Source organism: Zingiber officinale, chromosome 1B (genome assembly GCF_018446385.1).
Source record: "Zingiber officinale cultivar Zhangliang chromosome 1B, Zo_v1.1, whole genome shotgun sequence".
Taxonomy (NCBI): domain Eukaryota; kingdom Viridiplantae; phylum Streptophyta; class Magnoliopsida; order Zingiberales; family Zingiberaceae; genus Zingiber; species Zingiber officinale.
Window position 1 is genome coordinate 25,411,591 of NC_055986.1, and position 18,016 is coordinate 25,429,606.

The 18,016-nt window shown below is 37.8% G+C and overlaps 3 protein-coding genes and 1 pseudogene across 4 annotated transcripts; 1 reads left to right on the plus strand and 3 right to left on the minus strand.

Annotated features, from left to right (window-relative positions):
- Positions 1-3,492: 3,492 nt before the first annotated feature.
- Positions 3,493-6,747, minus strand: LOC122048182 (annotated as a pseudogene).
- Positions 6,748-7,473: 726 nt separating this feature from the next.
- Positions 7,474-13,138, plus strand: LOC122053297 (transcription factor E2FB-like). 2 transcript variants are annotated; one of them, XM_042615304.1, is made up of 14 exons: positions 7,474-7,975; positions 9,936-10,116; positions 10,311-10,370; positions 10,478-10,563; positions 10,629-10,717; positions 10,812-10,866; positions 11,000-11,052; positions 11,143-11,193; positions 11,288-11,336; positions 11,436-11,501; positions 11,584-11,660; positions 11,763-11,991; positions 12,488-12,554; positions 12,638-13,138. In XM_042615304.1, exons 1-14 carry the CDS (start codon positions 7,784-7,786, stop codon positions 12,757-12,759), a joined length of 1,377 nt encoding a protein of 458 aa, XP_042471238.1. In that variant the 5' UTR covers positions 7,474-7,783; the 3' UTR covers positions 12,760-13,138. The 2 variants fall into 2 exon arrangements, with proteins under 2 accessions (XP_042471238.1, XP_042471230.1); XM_042615296.1 differs by having other exon boundaries at positions 7,475-7,975; positions 10,308-10,370.
- Positions 13,139-13,247: 109 nt separating this feature from the next.
- On the minus strand, positions 13,248-14,167 carry LOC122053310. Its single transcript, XM_042615317.1, has 3 exons — positions 13,889-14,167; positions 13,642-13,815; positions 13,248-13,561 (listed from the first exon to the last, which is right to left on the minus strand). Exons 1-3 carry the CDS (start codon positions 14,108-14,110, stop codon positions 13,397-13,399), a joined length of 561 nt encoding a protein of 186 aa, XP_042471251.1. The 5' UTR covers positions 14,111-14,167; the 3' UTR covers positions 13,248-13,396.
- A 2,708-nt stretch (positions 14,168-16,875) lies between these two features.
- LOC122048264 (protein GL2-INTERACTING REPRESSOR 1-like) lies at positions 16,876-17,407 on the minus strand. The gene has a single exon (XM_042609882.1). The coding sequence runs from the start codon at positions 17,324-17,326 to the stop codon at positions 17,036-17,038; it is 291 nt and encodes a 96-aa protein (XP_042465816.1). The 5' UTR covers positions 17,327-17,407; the 3' UTR covers positions 16,876-17,035.
- Positions 17,408-18,016: the final 609 nt, after the last annotated feature.

Below are 18,016 nucleotides of genomic sequence, written 5' to 3' on the forward strand. Positions count from 1 at the left end.
ACCATGAGGGCTTAGGCCCAAAGTGGACAATATCATGCGATTGTGGAGATATCTAAATTCTTTTCGATCCTACATTCTCCCACATTTAGGACAGAGAGGTAACTTGGTCTGCTTGTTTGCTTGTCCTCCCTTTTGGTTACCTCTTGAGTTCCACTGCTTTCTCTTGTGACCCTTGCCCTTCCAGTTCTGATTACTTGACTGGGGTTTCTGGCTCCCCACTATCTTGTCTTCGATCTTGACTGGCTTGTATTGCGCTCTTTGTGCCTTGATGCTGTTCAGATAGTGCTCAGCCGTTGGAATGTATACTAAAAGCCTAGCTTTTGTATAAACATTTATAAGAATCACATTGGTCAAGTGTCTACATTTATATATACCAAATGTAGATGTTCAATTAATTTACATTGTAGATAACATAGTGTGTGGTGTCACACACAGAAGATTGTGTTATCGATTCTTTATAAATTATAAACAGTAGTTCACGACTAAGATGGAAAGGAACAAACCATTGAAATAGTCGTAATGTAATTAGGCATTAGTTTATCTTGACTAATAAATTACACTAGTACACTTTAAGTGTATTGAGCATGACCATTTAAGGTAAGTTCTTTTTATACTGATTTAATAAAAGAACTAGACCTTAGTTATTATGGAAGTGTGCGCTCTTAATCCTAATATAATAACAAGCACATATATTTGATATTTATTTCTTTAATTTATCAATGGGTGAGATTTAATTCGATAAATCAATAAGCCCGATAAGTTGGGAAATGATGTTACTTATAGTGTGACTTGTTGATTATAGAAGGAAACTGTGTCCTAGTAATCTAGGTTGATAATGTCCCCAAGAGGAGCTCATAAAGATTGTCATGTTAAACCCTGCAGGTGGACTTAGTCCGACATGACGATAAGGTTGAGTGGTACTACTCTTGGACTAAGATATTAATTAAATGAGTTGTCAGTAACTCACTTAATTAGTGGACATTCGACATCTTAAACACAGGGAGACTAACACACTCATAATAAGGAGCCCAAAAATGTAATTTGGGATTGGTGCGGTAGTTCAATAATAGTTCTTTAGTGAAATGAATTATTATTGATGAAATTAAGTTGTGTGTTCGGGGCGAACATGGGAAGCTTAATTTCATCGGGAGACCAAAACCAATTCCTCCTCTCGGTCCCTATCGTAGCCTCTTGGATATAGAGATTTATACCCACCACATACTCACATTCTTACCCAACCTATAGGGGCCGGCCAAGCTAAGCTTGAAGCTCAAGCTTAGGGCCGACCAAGCCTAAAGGTTGAGCCTTAAGGTGGCCGGTCAATAGCTTGGAGCCCAAGCTTAGGTGGTCGGCCACATCATATTAAAAAGGATTTTATTTATAAATTTTTCTTGTGTGGATTCCATGATTTTAAAAGAGAGTTTAAAATTTAAATATTTCCTTTTATAGCTTTTTACAAAAGATTAAGAAAAGATTTGAAATCTTTCCTTATTTGTAGATTGAAATGTAGATTTTAATTTTGAGAAAACTTTCCTTTTTAACCATGTTCATGATTTAAAAGAGAATTTAAAAATTAAATATTCTCTTTTATAAGTTTCTACAAAAGATTAAGTGATATCTTTCCTTATTTGTATATTGAAAGGAGATTTTAATTTTTAGAGATAACTTTCCTTTTTGAAAATCATCCACATGTTTAAAAGAAAGATTTTAATTTATAAAATTTCCTTTTTATAATCCGCCATGAAGGGAAAAATTATTGAAGAAATTTTTTATAAATTCCCGGAGACAAATTAGGAAGTTTTAATTCTTGTGTTAATTAAAACTCTCCTTGTTTTGTTTTAAATAGTGGCCGGGCATTACAAATTGAGAAGAGGAAATTATTTTTAATTAAATAAATTTTCCTGCATAAAAATTAAGGAAATTTTTATTTAAATTTCCTTATTTGCCAAGACCAAGGATTATAAAAGAGGGGGTAGAGGTGTCTTCATGGCTAACGATTCTATTCTTTTTCTCTTCCTCTTTTCCTTGGTGTGGCCGGCCATAGAAGTTCTCTCTTCTTCCTTTTCTTTCTTCTTCATTGGTCGAACCTCATCATCTCATGGAGCTTGAAGGTGGTCGGATTCTAGCATGGAGAAGAAGGAGAGAAAGGATGCATCCCTTGGAGTTTGGTGGTGGTGGCCGAACCACATTTATTCATGGAATATTTGTGGTGGCCGAATCATGCTTGGAGAAGAAGGTGGCTTGGAGAAGAAGAATCTGTGTTTTCACCCGAGACGAGAAACGCTGACGCGCCGCGAGAGAGAAAGGAGAGGAAAGGTTTTTTTTTTTTGGGTCACGGTAAAACCTAAGTTCTCCCTTTATAATTCCAATATTCTGTTAACTATCTACCACTTAAATATATTTCGCTATCTTTTCTAAACAGCACTGGCCGCTTGGGCACTTGGTCAGTCAGATTCGCTTAAGACTTGGTTTGGGTCGGAAGTCGCGGGTTTGAACCTTGGCCGAATCTCTTTATTTTTGAAAATTCTTCCTTTTGGTAAAAATACCAAACAACCTCCAAAAATTACATAAAAATACTCTAAAAATTCCTAAAAATCTCTAGAATATTTCTAAATCATTTCTAAGTATTAATAAGGACTTTTAGAACTTAAGACAAAGAAATTTTGGGTCGTTACATTATAAGATTATATCTTCATGTGATGACAATTCTCAAAGGCATAAAGTTCATCCAATGCATTTCTGATGCCCACGATTCGAACCAATTCAATAAGAATAATAATAGATTGACTACCAAATTTTGATCCGAATAAAATTGATTATATAAATCCTTATTTTGTTAAATCTCTTTTTTATAAGCTTGAATCATACTTGAAACCAATCTTCATCACCATACCCAATTAGCACAGCTATTATCCTGAAACCAACCTTCAGACATATGTCATGTATAAAGGATTGGAGGATGTATAATTTAAAGGAAAGAAAGATTTTAACACGTGTCAAGAGTTAGATGAGATAATTTAAAAGGAAGGGAGGTTAGAGGATAATTTAAAGAGAGAGAGAAATTTTAATAGGAGAGGTAATTTAAAAAATTAAGAAGGTTTTGACCTATGTAAAAATTTAAATGAAACAAAAAAAAAACATTGATGGAAAAAATACCAAATAAAATTTATTAAAAAACAAAACTAATAAAAAATAAAATAAAATAAAAATTAAATAAAACTAAAAAAACCAGTGATACTTGAATAAAATATATATATAATAAGTGAAGTGATCTATGTTAAAAATTATATAAAATAAAAAAATAAAAAATTTAATAAAAAAATAATAACCAAAATGAATTTAAAAAAAAATAAAAATTAAATAAAATTAGAAAAAAAATATATAAGGAGTTTAAAGAAGAAAGAGTATGAAGGTCATTTAAAAAGGAATATAGGGGGTGTTTGAGCAATTTGCGAGTAGAACATACTGTGAATATGTCGAGTGCAATAGAACTACGAGCAAAACTTCCCTGGTTTACTACTGATCAGGATAAATCAATGGTGAATCTTTCAGACTACAGAATTACTTGGTGCAGTTATAACAATCTCTTTGACCCTAAACAGCTGAGAAATATTCCTTACTAAGTTTAGGATCTGGCTTCATTGATTTCTCTCCAGGTTTCCATCCAGCAGGGCAAACCTCGTCTGGATTCTCTTGAACATATTGCAACGCCTGCAGGACAGAAACAGTATGAACAATGAGCCTCAAGTATGGCTACCAAACCATTAACGATATCAAAAGCAACCGGAAACAAGCTTGAATGATATTTTCAGCACTGTAAGATATAGAAGTGCAAAGAACCATAGGTACCGATGCTACTTTGCTACTTTGATGAATGAGGTGTCATAGATCAGAGGGAGATTACATCTGCTTTTATCAAGCGTTACCTGAAGTGTTCGCAAGGTTTCATCAACACTACGACCAATGGCAAGGTTATTGATGGTGGCATGCTGAATTACCCCTTCCTTGTCTATGATGAATAATCCTCGCAATGCAATACCCTAGGAAAATAAGTTCCCGGCAAATGGAAGTTAAATTAGTTTACAAGCACAGATCAGACCAATAAAACAACAAAAAATTCCCAACTATTAAAGGTTAGCTTAATGCTAGTTACAATTATTAGATTAATTACAGAGTTGATCACACATAGAAAGGCAAGCACCATCTACCTGATCTGGGATCAGAACGCCAAAGGATTTGGAAATTGATTTAGAGATGTCTGATACCAGTGGGTATTTGAGATCACCCAGACCCCCTGACTTCCTATCTGTTTGAACCCATGCCAGATGGGAGAACTGAGGAGGAGGAAATATTGGGTTAAAATGAAATGAGCCCAATAGTAAAACAATAAATCCAATAACTACAGAAGTATAATTCATTGTTTCTTTTTTCCTTTGGTCATTCTGTCAATGAAATCTCATCTTGCATTATATTTCAGAACAAAACAATACATAATAATGGAGATAACTAACCAAAGAAACAAAAACAACAGAATTAAGACACCAGTTCTGAATGTGGAAAAAAAAAGAAAACCTGCAGAAGTTAGAGAATGAAAATTATATTCCCCAAGAAGTTCATTTATAATTTGCACACAAAAATGATTGGCAAAAATGGTGAGATAGTCTTTTGGAAATCATATGCACGAGGATGCATACATTAACTACGGAATTCCACCATGGTGAGAGGCAATAACTAACTGCTAACAATGCTGGGTTGAGGGAGAAAATGGAGAATGGAGATCATAGAAAGATCGAACTATGGAAGCCCATAATTAAGAATTTAGAGTTGCCTGATCCTTGAAGGTGTGGAACAAATATTGCATGACAAAATATTGATAGTTGAGAAAAAATTTATATAGTGGTCTTTTCCAGAAAATAACTTCATTTATATTTTCTAAGAGTCAATGATACTTCTTTTTTCTGACAACCATATATTGAAGACATCATAATATTCTGATAGACAACACTAAGTTGGGCAAAACATTGAAACTAGAATCAAGAAGCATGGATAGAATAAATAAATATATACAGATATACAGATACTAGATGTACCAAATATTAATAACAACTTACCACACTGTCAACTGAAACACCTATGACCTCTGTGTTTATCTTTTCAAATTCTGAGTAGCGGTCACTAAAAGCAATAATCTCTGTCACAATTGAAAGAAATTTAGTCCCATTGGTTCTGTTAAGATATGAAGTTTCAATGTTGGAAATAACTTACCTGTAGGGCAGACAAATGTGAAGTCAAGTGGGTAGAAAAACAGAATCACATACTTCTTTCCAATATAATCAGAGAGTTTGACCTGCCAAAGTAGCATGATGAGAAAGGATAATCATTATCATATAATGCAAGAAGAGACACTTGAATACTTGATGCCAGATATACTTAAATAGATAACAAAGATTAAAGATATGCATGTAATGATGAAATTCAAGTTTACATTATGGGTGTTTCAAATTCAATCCTCAAAGCTCATCATTCCTCATAGATATGTAATTCAAGATAGTTAAGAAAAAATGAGTCAGTTTTTTTTTTGTCAATAGATGAGATTATTCTAATGCGGAAAGGCTTAGCGTATGAAATGGTTTAAGTGGAAGGAAATGAAAAAAAAAATGTTTTGTTTCCACTATACTCCTTTCTTCTTGTTTACTTGGATGGAATCATAAGAAAAGAAATAATATTGATAACTTGTGCTTATTAGATGCTTAGACTTCAGTTCCGTTGATTGGTGAAGAAATGAAATGAAGGAATTGGACAGATTAAAGCCTTCCATCATCAAATAGAATTAAATAAAATCCTATGTCTAAGTAACATAAATACAACCAACAATATAACTTAATATCAAACTAAATGATGAAAATGAACCCACTCATCCATCCCCAAATAGTTCATAGACATCAGTCATTATTTTTTACTTGAATCTGCAACTGATTTGGGGCATATGATGGTATGAGATGGAGGTATTATTCAAATGGATTATGAACAAACACAGTTCAGTGAAGCATTTGAAGGTTGCAATGATCACTGCGCTCTAGTAGATTTTTGATTTCTCTAAGTTTATACCATTGCTAACAACATTAGTCACTTATTTAAACGTACATTAATGAACTCCTGATCGAAAACAGCTTCAGCCTCAAAGTCCGGTGCTTTGTTCCCAACTAGCGGCAGGTAAGTCTGCAGAACATCAATCTCACTTTCAAATTTCAATCAAGAGATAAATACAAAGAAAAGAAGTCGAAGGAAACCCATTTGCTAGAAGTTGTTTTTCACGTAAAAATACCAAATGCCCAATATCTACACTATTCTCATACAAATTGTCTACTGTCTGCAAATTTCATCAAGTAATAAAAGGGAAACTTCACGATAAAATACATCCTAAAAATAAAAAACTAAAACAGCCAAGAGTACAATGTATAGGATTCATTACCTCGGCCGAAGCTTTGACAACGACACTTCTTGGGTTAGATCTGGGGGCAGAACCCATCGGGGCGGGGCGGGGCGGGCTGTGAAGCTCCGCCTCAGACGATGGAAACCCTTCGGGATTGCTTGTACTATCCTTGATCCAGATGCAGACACCGAGGATGCCATCGGTGCTGTGAGCTTCGACGCAACGACGGGAGGAACGGAGCAGGCCATGGCGTCGGAGCACACACGCTCTCGCTCCCTTGCCTCTTCGCTTCTATGACGACAGATGTAGGATAAGAAGTCATCTCTAAATCGGCTCCGTTCATTTTATAACCAGAACCGGATCCAATGGATCTCGACGATTACGGAGCCTGGAGAATCTCTACCGTTCATCCAAATGAATCTGAATATTCACGGTGTGTTCCGGAGTCCCAATTATAAGCTTCCAGAAGCTACCGCGATGGCTGACGACTGAGATCTTTTTAACGCACTGCCCTATCTAGATACACCCACCTCTAAGCTATGAGAACGTCACTCCAACGAGGCGGGTAGAGTTGGGGAACGTATGTGCGAGAAAAGTACAAGGCGCATTGGCTCAACAATTTCTTAATTCAGAGATGCCACGTGTCATATAGGGCCGCACTCTCACCAAAACGAACACCCATGGCGTTTTATCCAGTTAACACACGGCTCAGATTTATCCTAGACGACTATCCATTAACATCGGACCGTCAGAATTAGAGCTCCGCGGCCAATCCGGTTTAAATAAAAAATGGGGATGAGTTGGCCGCCCAAGGCGCACGTATCGCCGCCTTGGACAAATCGATCGACAACGCATATTACGTAGCAATATAAATAATAAAGTTAAAAATTAGAAATTACAGTGGAGATTTGATCGAGATCGTCCATTTTAGCTCGTGTGGTGCGATGGGATGGTAAAATTGTTTTTAGAAATTAAAATAAAAGCATTAATCGATAAAAGAGGAATAGAGAATGAGAGACGATCTCACAACTTCCCTCCACAGCCACGCTACCCCTCCCGAACACTATAATTTCCCTCCCTCTCCATTCTTTTAACCCACCAGCCCACACCCCGCGCGCAAACCCTCCTCGAGCCGGCGACTCCAGATCCCCAATAGGATCTCAATTCCGGTCGCCTCTCCGGCCGCCGTTTTCCACCCTACGGGATCCACTTTCCTCCCGGAAACCCGACAGGCACAAGGGTCTTGGAGTCGGGATTCTACCTCGATAACGACGAGCACTTTGGGGCTCGAGATCGGGGGTTCGAGCGGGTTTCTTTACGAACGTCGGATCTTTATAGAATAGGTGGGTGATGTCCGGCTGTCGAACTTCTGAGGACCGCCTGGCGCGGCCGTGCGGACAGATCCCTCAATCGCTGAAGCACCGGCGACTGCTGTTGTCCTCGGCCAGTAAGGCCAGCCTGGTCGAGGACAACCGCTTCCCTGCTGCTGATGGGCGTGCAGCCGGCACTGAGGTGGCTGATTCCGTGGTCGTTAATACGCCTGTAAGTTCTAACTTTGGTGCTTTCTTTGTTTTCTCCTCCGATTCAATATGGAGATTTGATCTGGTAGTTGCAAATCTTTCGGGTGTTTTGTGTTGATTGATATTTTGTGAATTGAGTTGATAGTTTAATCATTTCTGGGCGACTTTTTGTGTTTTTAGGGAAGTCGTTGAGATCACATTTGGGCACTAGTTGCTAGCGGCAGAACTAGGTTAGGCATAGATTGGAAGGATATGTACTTTAAACTTGTGTTTCCAGCATATTCATCCTTTTTAATTTTTATCAGAAGGATCTGTGGAATCCCTAATTTTGGATGTGCTACGTAGTACCATTGATGCACAAATTTTTCCTATATTATTCTTGAGTCGAACTAAATTGTAATTCCTGAATGAATGATGAAGTGAATGTATCTCTAGATCCTTCAAGAAATTACGATAGGCTGCAGGGTTGAAATAGGGCTGGTATTCTCATTTGGTCATGCTAAAATGCAGAAATATCTATTGTTCATTTTGTTTAAATTTTGTCTTATATTTTCATGTAGACTTGTTCTCCAAATTGGTTCACAGGATTTCTTAGTATAGTTGAATTGAGAGCATTAAGTTACTTGATCATCAAACATGGACCTACAAGGACAGCATATAAAACTTAGACATCTTTTCTAATAAAAGTGAGCCAAAAATCTTAATCAATAAGTTGCATACACATGAACACTATGTAGTCATTAACAAATCTTGTCTCTTAGAGATTGCCTTCTGCAAAAAGTTTAGCAACATATGGGTCGTTGGAAGTTTGGAGAAATATATCTTGAATATGACCAAGGGTGCTAAAATTACAAATAACATGTGAAATTGTCTCTGGCATTTCATGTCCTGGCAATTTGTTATTTTGATTCTATATGTTGCTTTTTCTATCTCAGTTTGGTCAAGAGATTGACAATCTACGTATCTTTCATTAGTCGGTTGAGATTTGGACCCAATTTGAAGCACCCACTTGATCTACATATCCTAGTTGAATATGTTTTAAAGTGTCTACTTTTACGTTTACATAATGTTTTTTCACAACTATAAATAATCTTCTGAACAAAATATTCACAAACTGTTTTTTTTATGAACTGTATCTTTCAAGGTAAAAAGCTTAGTACTTTAACATGTTACATGGTTTGTGTTGGATAAATGGGGGCCTTCTAAAACCACTTTTAGTTTACGAAAGGACAAATTATGCCTAACCAATTTATAATGTTAGTGCATGATTTTCAGAAATTAAATGTGAAAGTGTTTTTGCTATAAGTCCAACTCTTAGTAATCTTTATAGCCTAATCTTAGTTATCTGAATTTAAAAAGCTTTAATGTTTTCATATATGGGTTTTGAAAAATTATTAGCTGTTAGGAATTATTAATTGAGTCTATCTATCTTAACTGAATTTTTGTGTGATAGGATTTATAAAGAGAAAGGAAGCCTCCCTGGTAAGTCATAAATATGTTTAGGAGATCTTGAGGTGGTCTAGAATTTGTTGTTTTCTTTATGCAGGTAAGTTAGGTTTATTGAGTAGTCAGTCATTTTTTTCTCTTTTCACATCATGGAAGTACAAACCTTTTGTTTTGCTAGAAAGCTTTAGCTTGAAATACTCTTGAAAAGTAAAACTTGTGTAGCATTAGGCTTTCTCCAACTCAGGGAGGAGAAAGAATCTACTGATTCAAGAGAAGAATTAAGTGAATAAATTAGCTTTTATTGCAATAGAAAATAGAATGAATAAGTGCTGAAGCATGACCTGTGGTTATTTAATTGCAGTTTTTTCTTTCTTCTATATAAAGTAGATCTTAGCAGAAGTAACTCTTTGCTTCCAATGTATTTGCTATATTGTACAGTAATTCAATTCTTGCAGTATAATTTCCCTACTTAACTAGTAAATAATCCATATGAGTTGATGACTATAATTCGACTGAAGTGATATTTCATATCTTAGCTGAAGAGAAAGCCTGAACATGGAGATAATGAGGCTTCTGAGTTGAGTGAGCTGAAGATAACTCCAGGCTCTGCTGAAGTAGTTAACAATCCTCTTGTTAGACTGACCAAGAAAAGTTATAGCAGACCTAAGGTATCCAAGCACAACAAATCTGATGTCCAAGATTCTCTATCAAATGCTGGTGCGTATTGCCATCCTTCCAAGGCTAGTGCAATGTTAATCTTCCACTAGAAAAGTAGATCATTATATACATCTACAAAGCGAACTGTAACTGGCTAAGAAGTTGAAGCTTTTTTTTAAATATTCAGGTCAGTGAACTATAATGATGATATTTTCATTTGAAATCTAACTCAAGAAAGATTTGGTTTCCAGCAGGTTCGCCTTCATGCAATGCTCTTACTAATGTTGGTACTTGCCGTTATGATAGCTCTTTAGGTGATGGAAGTTGTGATTTATTTCACTTTCATAATAAAAAAGGGTTTTAAGTTTATTCTTGCAATTGAGAAATTCTTTTCATCATCATTATCTAATTTCATTGTCAGGACTCTTGACCAAACGGTTTATCAATTTGCTTAAACATGCACAAGATGGCACTCTTGATTTGAATAAAGCGGCAGAAACACTTGTGGTGAAGTCAATGCTTACTAATTTGAATAATTCTTCTCTTATACATAAGTAGAATTTTACTTGTAGGTGCAAAAGAGGCGAATTTATGACATCACAAATGTGCTTGAAGGGATAGGACTGATAGAAAAGAATCTCAAAAACAAAATTCGTTGGACGTAAATTATATTTTCCTCTAAGAATCTTGTTGTTTTCTGTGCGCTCTAAATATTTGTTATTTCAAAATGAAGAGTTTTCATAAATGCATTCCAGTGGCTTAGATGATAAAATGCCAGGAGAGGTTCAAAATGATCTGCCATTGCTGCAGGTATGGTTCATCATTGCTTTCTTAACAAAACCAAATAATCCTGTTTTAAATCTTCATTTCTAGAGTAAGTTGCTGTTAAATTATCCACTGATATACAAGATCAACAAATTTTGCTAAATTTTGTGCCCTTCAGGCAGAAGTTGAAAAATTAGTTTTGCAAGAGAATCAGTTGGATGAGTGCATCAGGTTTGGTTTCAGTACTTAATCGAGCTTCTAGCTACTGCTTCAAAAATGCTATAAAACGCAAAGAATGCTGAAACATTCCACTTCTCATAGCAAAATGCAAGAAAGGATGAGGGTGTTCACTGAAGCAGAAAGTAATCAAAAGTATGTTCTTTTCTTTTTCTCGCATTTGCATCTCACATATGTTTATCGACATCTAAAAATAAAAATCACTTTATGTTACTTTGTACAACTTCAGGCTGCTTTATCTGACAATAGATGACATCAAAAGCGTACCTTGCTTTCAGGTTTTCTTATATGTTTTCCTTGCTTATTTTTGTAAATTAAAAATTGAAATTTTGGCTGTTAGTAATCACCAAAGGTTATCCTTTCATGCTTGTATGCAGAATCAGACGCTTATAGCAATAAAAGCACCTCATGGTACTACCCTGGAGGTTCCAGATCCAGATGAGGTAAAAAGAAGCAGTGAGTCAATATTTTCTTTCTTAATTTATTTCTCCAGATGTTAACCGAAAGTTCTCCCTCTGCATGAAGGCTTTTGAATATCCACATTGGAGATACAGAATTGTCATACGAAGCACAATGGGTCCTATTGATATTTACCTTGTAAGGTAGTCATTCTTTTTTATGTGCACAATATTTGTAAACAAGCTTTTTAATTAGATTGTATTTGTTCTTTAACAAGGCTCTTCTCTATTCCTTTTTGTTGCTAGTAAATTTGAAAAGAATTTTGAGGAGATGAGTAGCGTTGAGACCCCTTCAAGAACTGATGAGATGGTAAGTTCTGGGTCACTGGAGGCCGCCATCTTGGCAGTTGCAACAGATGAGAGCAAAGATGAGAAAATGGAATTCAAGAATCAAGATAGACAGGGGTGCCTTGATGCAAGTTCCTCAGAGGATACTGGCTGTGGTATGACAAAAATTGTACCTTCTGAAATTGATGTAAGTCTGAGCATCTTGACCTTGAGATTCCAATCCGTCATAACTATTATTACCCTTGAAATTTTTGTCAATTTCCGGAATATGCATCTCAGCTCAAACAAAAGAGAATGCAACTGATTAGTTAGGCTTCTTCCATGCTAGTGACATGTTCAATCTGAAAATCTCTCTAGTTTCATCTTTATTTATTAAACTACTAAGATATTTGATCATCATCATAGTTTACTTCTCAGAGGATTACTTTCTCATCATTCTTAAACTAAAGAAAAGGAATATAATTTTCTTATGACATGCTTATCCTTATCCAAAGAAATGTCATTTGTTTTGTCAGACAAATGTGTGTATTTATAGTAGCTAGTTGAGCTTTTACATGATTTTATGTTAAAGTTTTATTGCTCATAAATTTGAAGTTCTCAATATAAGACAGCTTTTATCAGTTTCGCTCATTGTGCTGGTACTTGAAAGTACATATCCATGTTGAAAATAAATTCTCTTGCAGACTGATGCTGATTACTGGCTTCAATCAGATTTTGGAGCTAGCATTACAGATTTATGGAACACGCCGCGTATCCTTCCTGATATTTGCTTATATCATTTTCGTTAATGTGTATCTACTTTCATTAATAGAGATCCTTAACCTGTACTGCAGAATCACAATGGGACAGGTACAGGACAGATGACTTCACTACAGATAACACTAGCACGGCTGAGCACCAAACTCCATGTGGAACTATTGACCCCCCAACACATGCTCCGCTCCAAAAGCTATGAGATAAATCTAGGGACGTGAGAAATGAGATATAAGACAGCCTTTTCTGGGGAAAGATGATTAGGAGGCCCATCAGAAGTTGAGCTATGAAGCAACTGATGAATCAAACGACAAACTGATGATGCTCGTTGCGATGCGAGAGAGCTCTCGACTGCCATAAGTGGCATCCACAGCCCGTTTGTTGGGTTGACTTTTACATCTTACTGCCTGGTTCGCTTATGGAATATAATTCTAAATCGTGTTTTTTTTGCATCTCACTTGTCTCACCTGTATCTAGCTAGAGAGAGGGAGAGGGAGAGGGAGAGGGAGAGAGAGAGAGTAAATTGGCGTGCAGTTTTCCAGAAATCCCCAATCTATTCATTTGAAATGTGGCTTTGCTTCTGATATGCATTCACAGGAAATCCCTGCGTGCATGTTTTGACAACCTTCCCTTCCATTTGATTCTTAGAAAACATCCAAAGTTATATTATCTTCGTTAGGTACACAAATGTATCATAAGTTAGTATTTTATTTCTGGTACTGAAGATATCACACCAGTGATCAATTTACAATCAGCACTTTTCAAAATTCTGATGGAATCCGTCGTCGAACGGAAAGATAAGATGCTTAAGTTGGAGTAATCTTCTTCCGTTGAATGGTTTACTCGTCGGTAGTCTTCTCTTGCTTCTTCCCTATCCAATTTGCAACGATTGGCGTCAGAGCGACAGTGGGCGGGAATCTGATCGGAGATGCAGCTTTATGAGCAGCATAGGCCAGTGCAAAGGTCCCTACCTTGCCCCCAGTCTCATCGGTGGCGATCCCAATCTGCAAAAAGCACGAAAGATACAAGTAGAGACTCTCCTGTTCCCTGCATCTCTGAAATGATGGAATAGTTTTTTCGTTACCTGATTGAGCAGCGCCTGGACATCAATTCCAGCACTGACGAGGAGGTAGCAAAGGGAGAAGGAGAACAGAGAGAGGGTGATTGAGGTGGCTAAGTAAGCTCCTCCGTACTTGGCCAGCAGCTCCTTGGCTTGATCACCCTTGGACTTCTCCTTCCCCTCCTTGGAGCTAAATATCTGCGAGCAAGAATAAAGAGGAAGTTGAATCAAAAATCAGGAAACAAAAACACGTTTAATTTGCTTTGCTGACCTTCCAAAGGCCGAACTCCAGGCCATACTTCTCGGTGATCTCTTCCGAGGCGGAGGAAGAGGAGGAGGCGGCGTTGGTTTTCTGCTCCGTTTCCTGCAGAGCGCGGATGGGGGTGAGGTGGCGGTGTTGCCGCCGGAGTCGGAAGGTGGGGAGGCGGCAGCGGGCGGGGCGGTGGGTTTGGAGAGGAGGAAGAGTAGATAAGAGGAGAGCTGCTGTGGCCATTACGGCGTCACCCACCCGCCTTGCAGGAAGGTGAAGTGAGTAGTAAGAAGTAAGAGAGGAAGGGGCAAACCATTGGCTGGCTCCTGTTGTGCCACCTCGGCGGTTCTCTGTCCAAGTGTTTTATGCGACGAATCCGAGTTGAATGGCAGTAGGAGTGGCAAAAACAATATCTTCCATAATTTATCATTTTTCATACTGTTGACCGTTGTCAAAGTTCGGCTAAGATGAGGACTTTATCTTTGCTACGTTAGTTAACAATGAATCAAATCCAGTTGACACTGGCTTTTTTATTTTTTATTTGTGTTATTATACGTTTCATGACGAAAATTTATGAAAAGGATATATTGTTTTATTTTTCTTCCTTAAATAATTTTGTTTGAGTGTTATTATAATATTTTCAGTAAAAAAATATTATAATATTCTTATAATTCTGAATATAGGCCAAACATCGCAGGGGTCCATCTAATATGATTATAAAATGATTTAGTAATTGATAAAATAGGAATTTAAAAATAGAACCAGAAATGTAAAAGCAAATTGAAAAAATTGAAAAATAATATTAATTTTCTGTTTCATGTGGAAGAGAAATGAGGCCAGCCGACGCCATGCGAGCCGTTTACGAGGAAGGAAAAAGGCTGTCCAAGAAAGGCATTTCATTTCAAAGCTGTCACAATCCTTTGCTTGTCTCGTGTCCATCGATGTGTGGCCTGTGTTAATTAACGGCTCTTATTTTATTGTTTTCCTCGTGAAACAAATGCTTAAATATGCCGGCCGAGCATAGCAATTAAAAAAAAAAAAAAAAAAAAAAATCCTAAGTCAGTCTTATGAAATTTTTTTATCAGTATACAAATCTTATTTGAAGAATTTTTTTTTTACAAATTTATCATAATTAAAAATCAAACTTTGAATACCTAAATGACAATCTTAATATCTTATCATTACACCATAATTCCAGAGCGAGCTTAGCAATCAAAATTAGCTTATGAGTGAGTAAATTGTTTACTCTAGTGTTCAAAAATAAATACTCGATGACGCTACTTTTATTGAAATTGAGTAGGTCTTATGTTAATAGTCATCCATGATTTACTTCTTTGTGTATTGGTCTGGAAACGAACTATCGAAAGTACAGGGGCAAGTGATGAGGAGGGGCCCCATCCCGCGGAGGATAGCTGCCACGGTGGAGGTCAAAGTCAAGACGATCAACACGCAAATAGTATCGACCTGGGGGAAGGTCCTGGTTCGACCCCACCTTCGACAAGGGGAGGTGTCAAATGATCGACTCAATGGAGTATCGGACACTGAACAGAGGAGACGATGTGCAGAAGCCGGGCCGAGCGACTACCCCGCTCGGCCAGGCAGCATGACTCGACATTGGTAGAGCAAAACTTCGGTCAAGTGGACGTAACACAAGCACAGTGGAATTTCGGCCGAGCGGACATGACACGAGCATAGTGGGAATTACTGCTAAGCGGACGAGACACAGGAACAGTGGAATTATTGTCGAACGAACTAAATACAGTGGAGCCCTAGTCCAGCGGACGAGACACAGGAATAACGAAACTCCGGCCGAGCGGCTAACCCGCTCGGCCTAGTAGCATATTCTCTCTGGTATCCATCGAAATCCTTTTGGAATTTAGTGTCGTCGAACGGGCATGGACAACCAGAAGATTATACAGTGGAAGCTTCCACTATCACTTCAGAGATATTCTCGACCCGTTCAGGTACTGTGTTAGAGACACTTTACTGATAAGTCTTTTTAGGGAAAATTTTGGGAAGCGTGCTCACCTTGGGGAGCATGCACACGCGCTACAGGAGCTCTATATAAAAGGGAGAGATCCAAGCATCGACGGAGGTACGCAATACGCGATAGACTGTTCCCGCTACTGTTTATTTTGCTCCGCCTTCTACTTCATCGCCGGTGATTGACTTGAGCGTCGAAGGGCCAATATCGGGGACCCCTTTCCTAATTCGGCACTGACGTAATTTGTGTTGCAGGTCCGAGCGGAGTCTACAGGCGGTCAGTGGGAGCGTCACATCCCCAGCTTTTCATCTCATCGACTTTCCGACATAATCAAACTCCCATCATACTTTTTCTCTCATCGTGCTTTTCCTCTCATCACAATTTCTCTTATTATATTTCATCTCTCATTATACTTTCTCTTTCTCAATCTCTTCCATCACACTCTCTCTCCTCATTTTATTTCATCACATTTTCCTTCTCTTTATTCTCTTCCATCACCTTTTCTCTCTAATCACCTTTTCTCTCTACTCATTTTCTCTATTGAACAACCATACGGGTATTTCTATGTTGCATACGGCTCTGCAACAGAATTTACTTTATTCTTCTCTTCTATTCTATCGAAGAAATCGAATTTATCTGATTCAGATCGTTGAATTATCCATTTACCACCCTTATTTCGTAGGAGTAAAAAATATTATGATGGTTCTGTTGCTTTATATAGATATCTTATCTATGATTTAGCAATCCCAAAGTTATCATACTTTCTCTTTTTTCTTAACCTCTTTCATGATACTGTCTCTCTCCTCATTTTATACCATTACATATTCTCGCTTCGAATTATCTCTCATCATACATTTTCTATTTTTTTTTTAATATTTTTCTTTTACATTCAACTTTCTCTCACATCTAATTTGTTTTCTCTTATTTTTTTCTAATGATGATAAAAAAAATTTAGTTCATTTCGATAAAAAAATATTAAACTAACTAAAGATTATTTTTAAAGATAATTCATATTTATTCTCATTCCATAATATTCTCATTCTCATTCTCATTCTCATTCTCATTCTTATTCTTAGTAATAACTAAACGTCACCTAAACCTTTGCACTAAACCCTTCCATCCAAGTAAACAACGATTAATTTCAACATTGAAAGGAAATCTTTATTCGTTTTCCCCTGCGCTCTTCAGCCGCTCTTGTTCTTCTTCTCCTCCGACGAGGTGGGGCCGTGGAAGAAGTGGACGAGCACGAGGCTCCCGCACTTGGGGCACCTGAGGTCATCCACGGCGAGCATGATGTACATCAGGCAGCGCTGGCAGCCGGCCACCACCATCGGCGTCGCCTCTGCCTCTCCCTCCTGCGAGGACAAGCACGAGCTCGGCGACGACGAGTACCCGCGCGCCAGAGAATCCACAGCAGCAGCATCCGCCGGCGACAGGTTTAGCTTCAGGTTCGGCTTCTGGCTTTTCCGCACCATCGCAGCACCACCGTCTGCAGCGGTCGATGAATCACTCCGGCGATCACCGGAGAAACTTAGTTAACGGGGACTGAGGCAGTCTGGGCCGCTAAGAAGGATGATTCGGCAGCCTTTTATAGGGAAAACAATCGGTTTTGCCACGTGACTCACGTCCTCGCGCTCGCGCTCCAAACAATAACAAGCCCACGAAATGACACGAAACAATTTTTCGTCTTACCTTTTATTTAATTTTAATGTATTTTATTTCTCTTCGAAAACCGAATTTCATATCGGCAAAATTTCCAAATAACTCCTCCCTGGTTTTAAAATTTCACCATAGTTTTGAAATTCCCAAGAGGACATTTTAATTTCGAAATTCCCAAAAGTCATTTCTTACCCTCTTCTATACATACTTAAAATACGGTAGCTCGCCCCCAGGGCATAGCGCAGACGATAGGCGCATGGTATCTCTGGCGTAATGGCCAGGGGTCGATTCTCAGGAATTGACGACCTGGGGTTTACCCCGCCATGCGCCTATGGCGTGGGGCCGGCACTAGGGGGGCCGCTAAGGTAGCGGATCTACCTTTTAAAATACGGTAGCTCATCACAAGCGCTTCCTGATTTATTTTAATGGTCAATAAAAAACTTTTATAGGATCGAACCGATTGTACACAAGTTCAGCGTTACCTGACCTGGTTATTTTTTTAAAAA

Excerpts from the sequence above, each read along its gene's own strand:
- LOC122053297 (XM_042615296.1), top strand. The coding sequence starts at position 7,784 with ATGTCCGGCTGTCGAACTTCTGAGGACCGCCTGGCGCGGCCGTGCGGA. Across the intron at positions 10,867-10,999 it reads ATGATCTGCCATTGCTGCAG|GCAGAAGTTGAAAAATTAGT; the intron begins GTATGGTTCATC and ends TGTGCCCTTCAG. Across the intron at positions 11,337-11,435 it reads AAAGCGTACCTTGCTTTCAG|AATCAGACGCTTATAGCAAT; the intron begins GTTTTCTTATAT and ends GCTTGTATGCAG.
- LOC122053310 (XM_042615317.1), bottom strand. The coding sequence starts at position 14,110 with ATGGCCACAGCAGCTCTCCTCTTATCTACTCTTCCTCCTCTCCAAACC. Across the intron at positions 13,816-13,888 it reads TGGAGTTCGGCCTTTGGAAG|ATATTTAGCTCCAAGGAGGG; the intron begins GTCAGCAAAGCA and ends TCTTGCTCGCAG. Across the intron at positions 13,562-13,641 it reads TCCAGGCGCTGCTCAATCAG|ATTGGGATCGCCACCGATGA; the intron begins GTAACGAAAAAA and ends TGCTTTTTGCAG.
- LOC122048264 (XM_042609882.1), bottom strand. The coding sequence starts at position 17,326 with ATGGTGCGGAAAAGCCAGAAGCCGAACCTGAAGCTAAACCTGTCGCCG.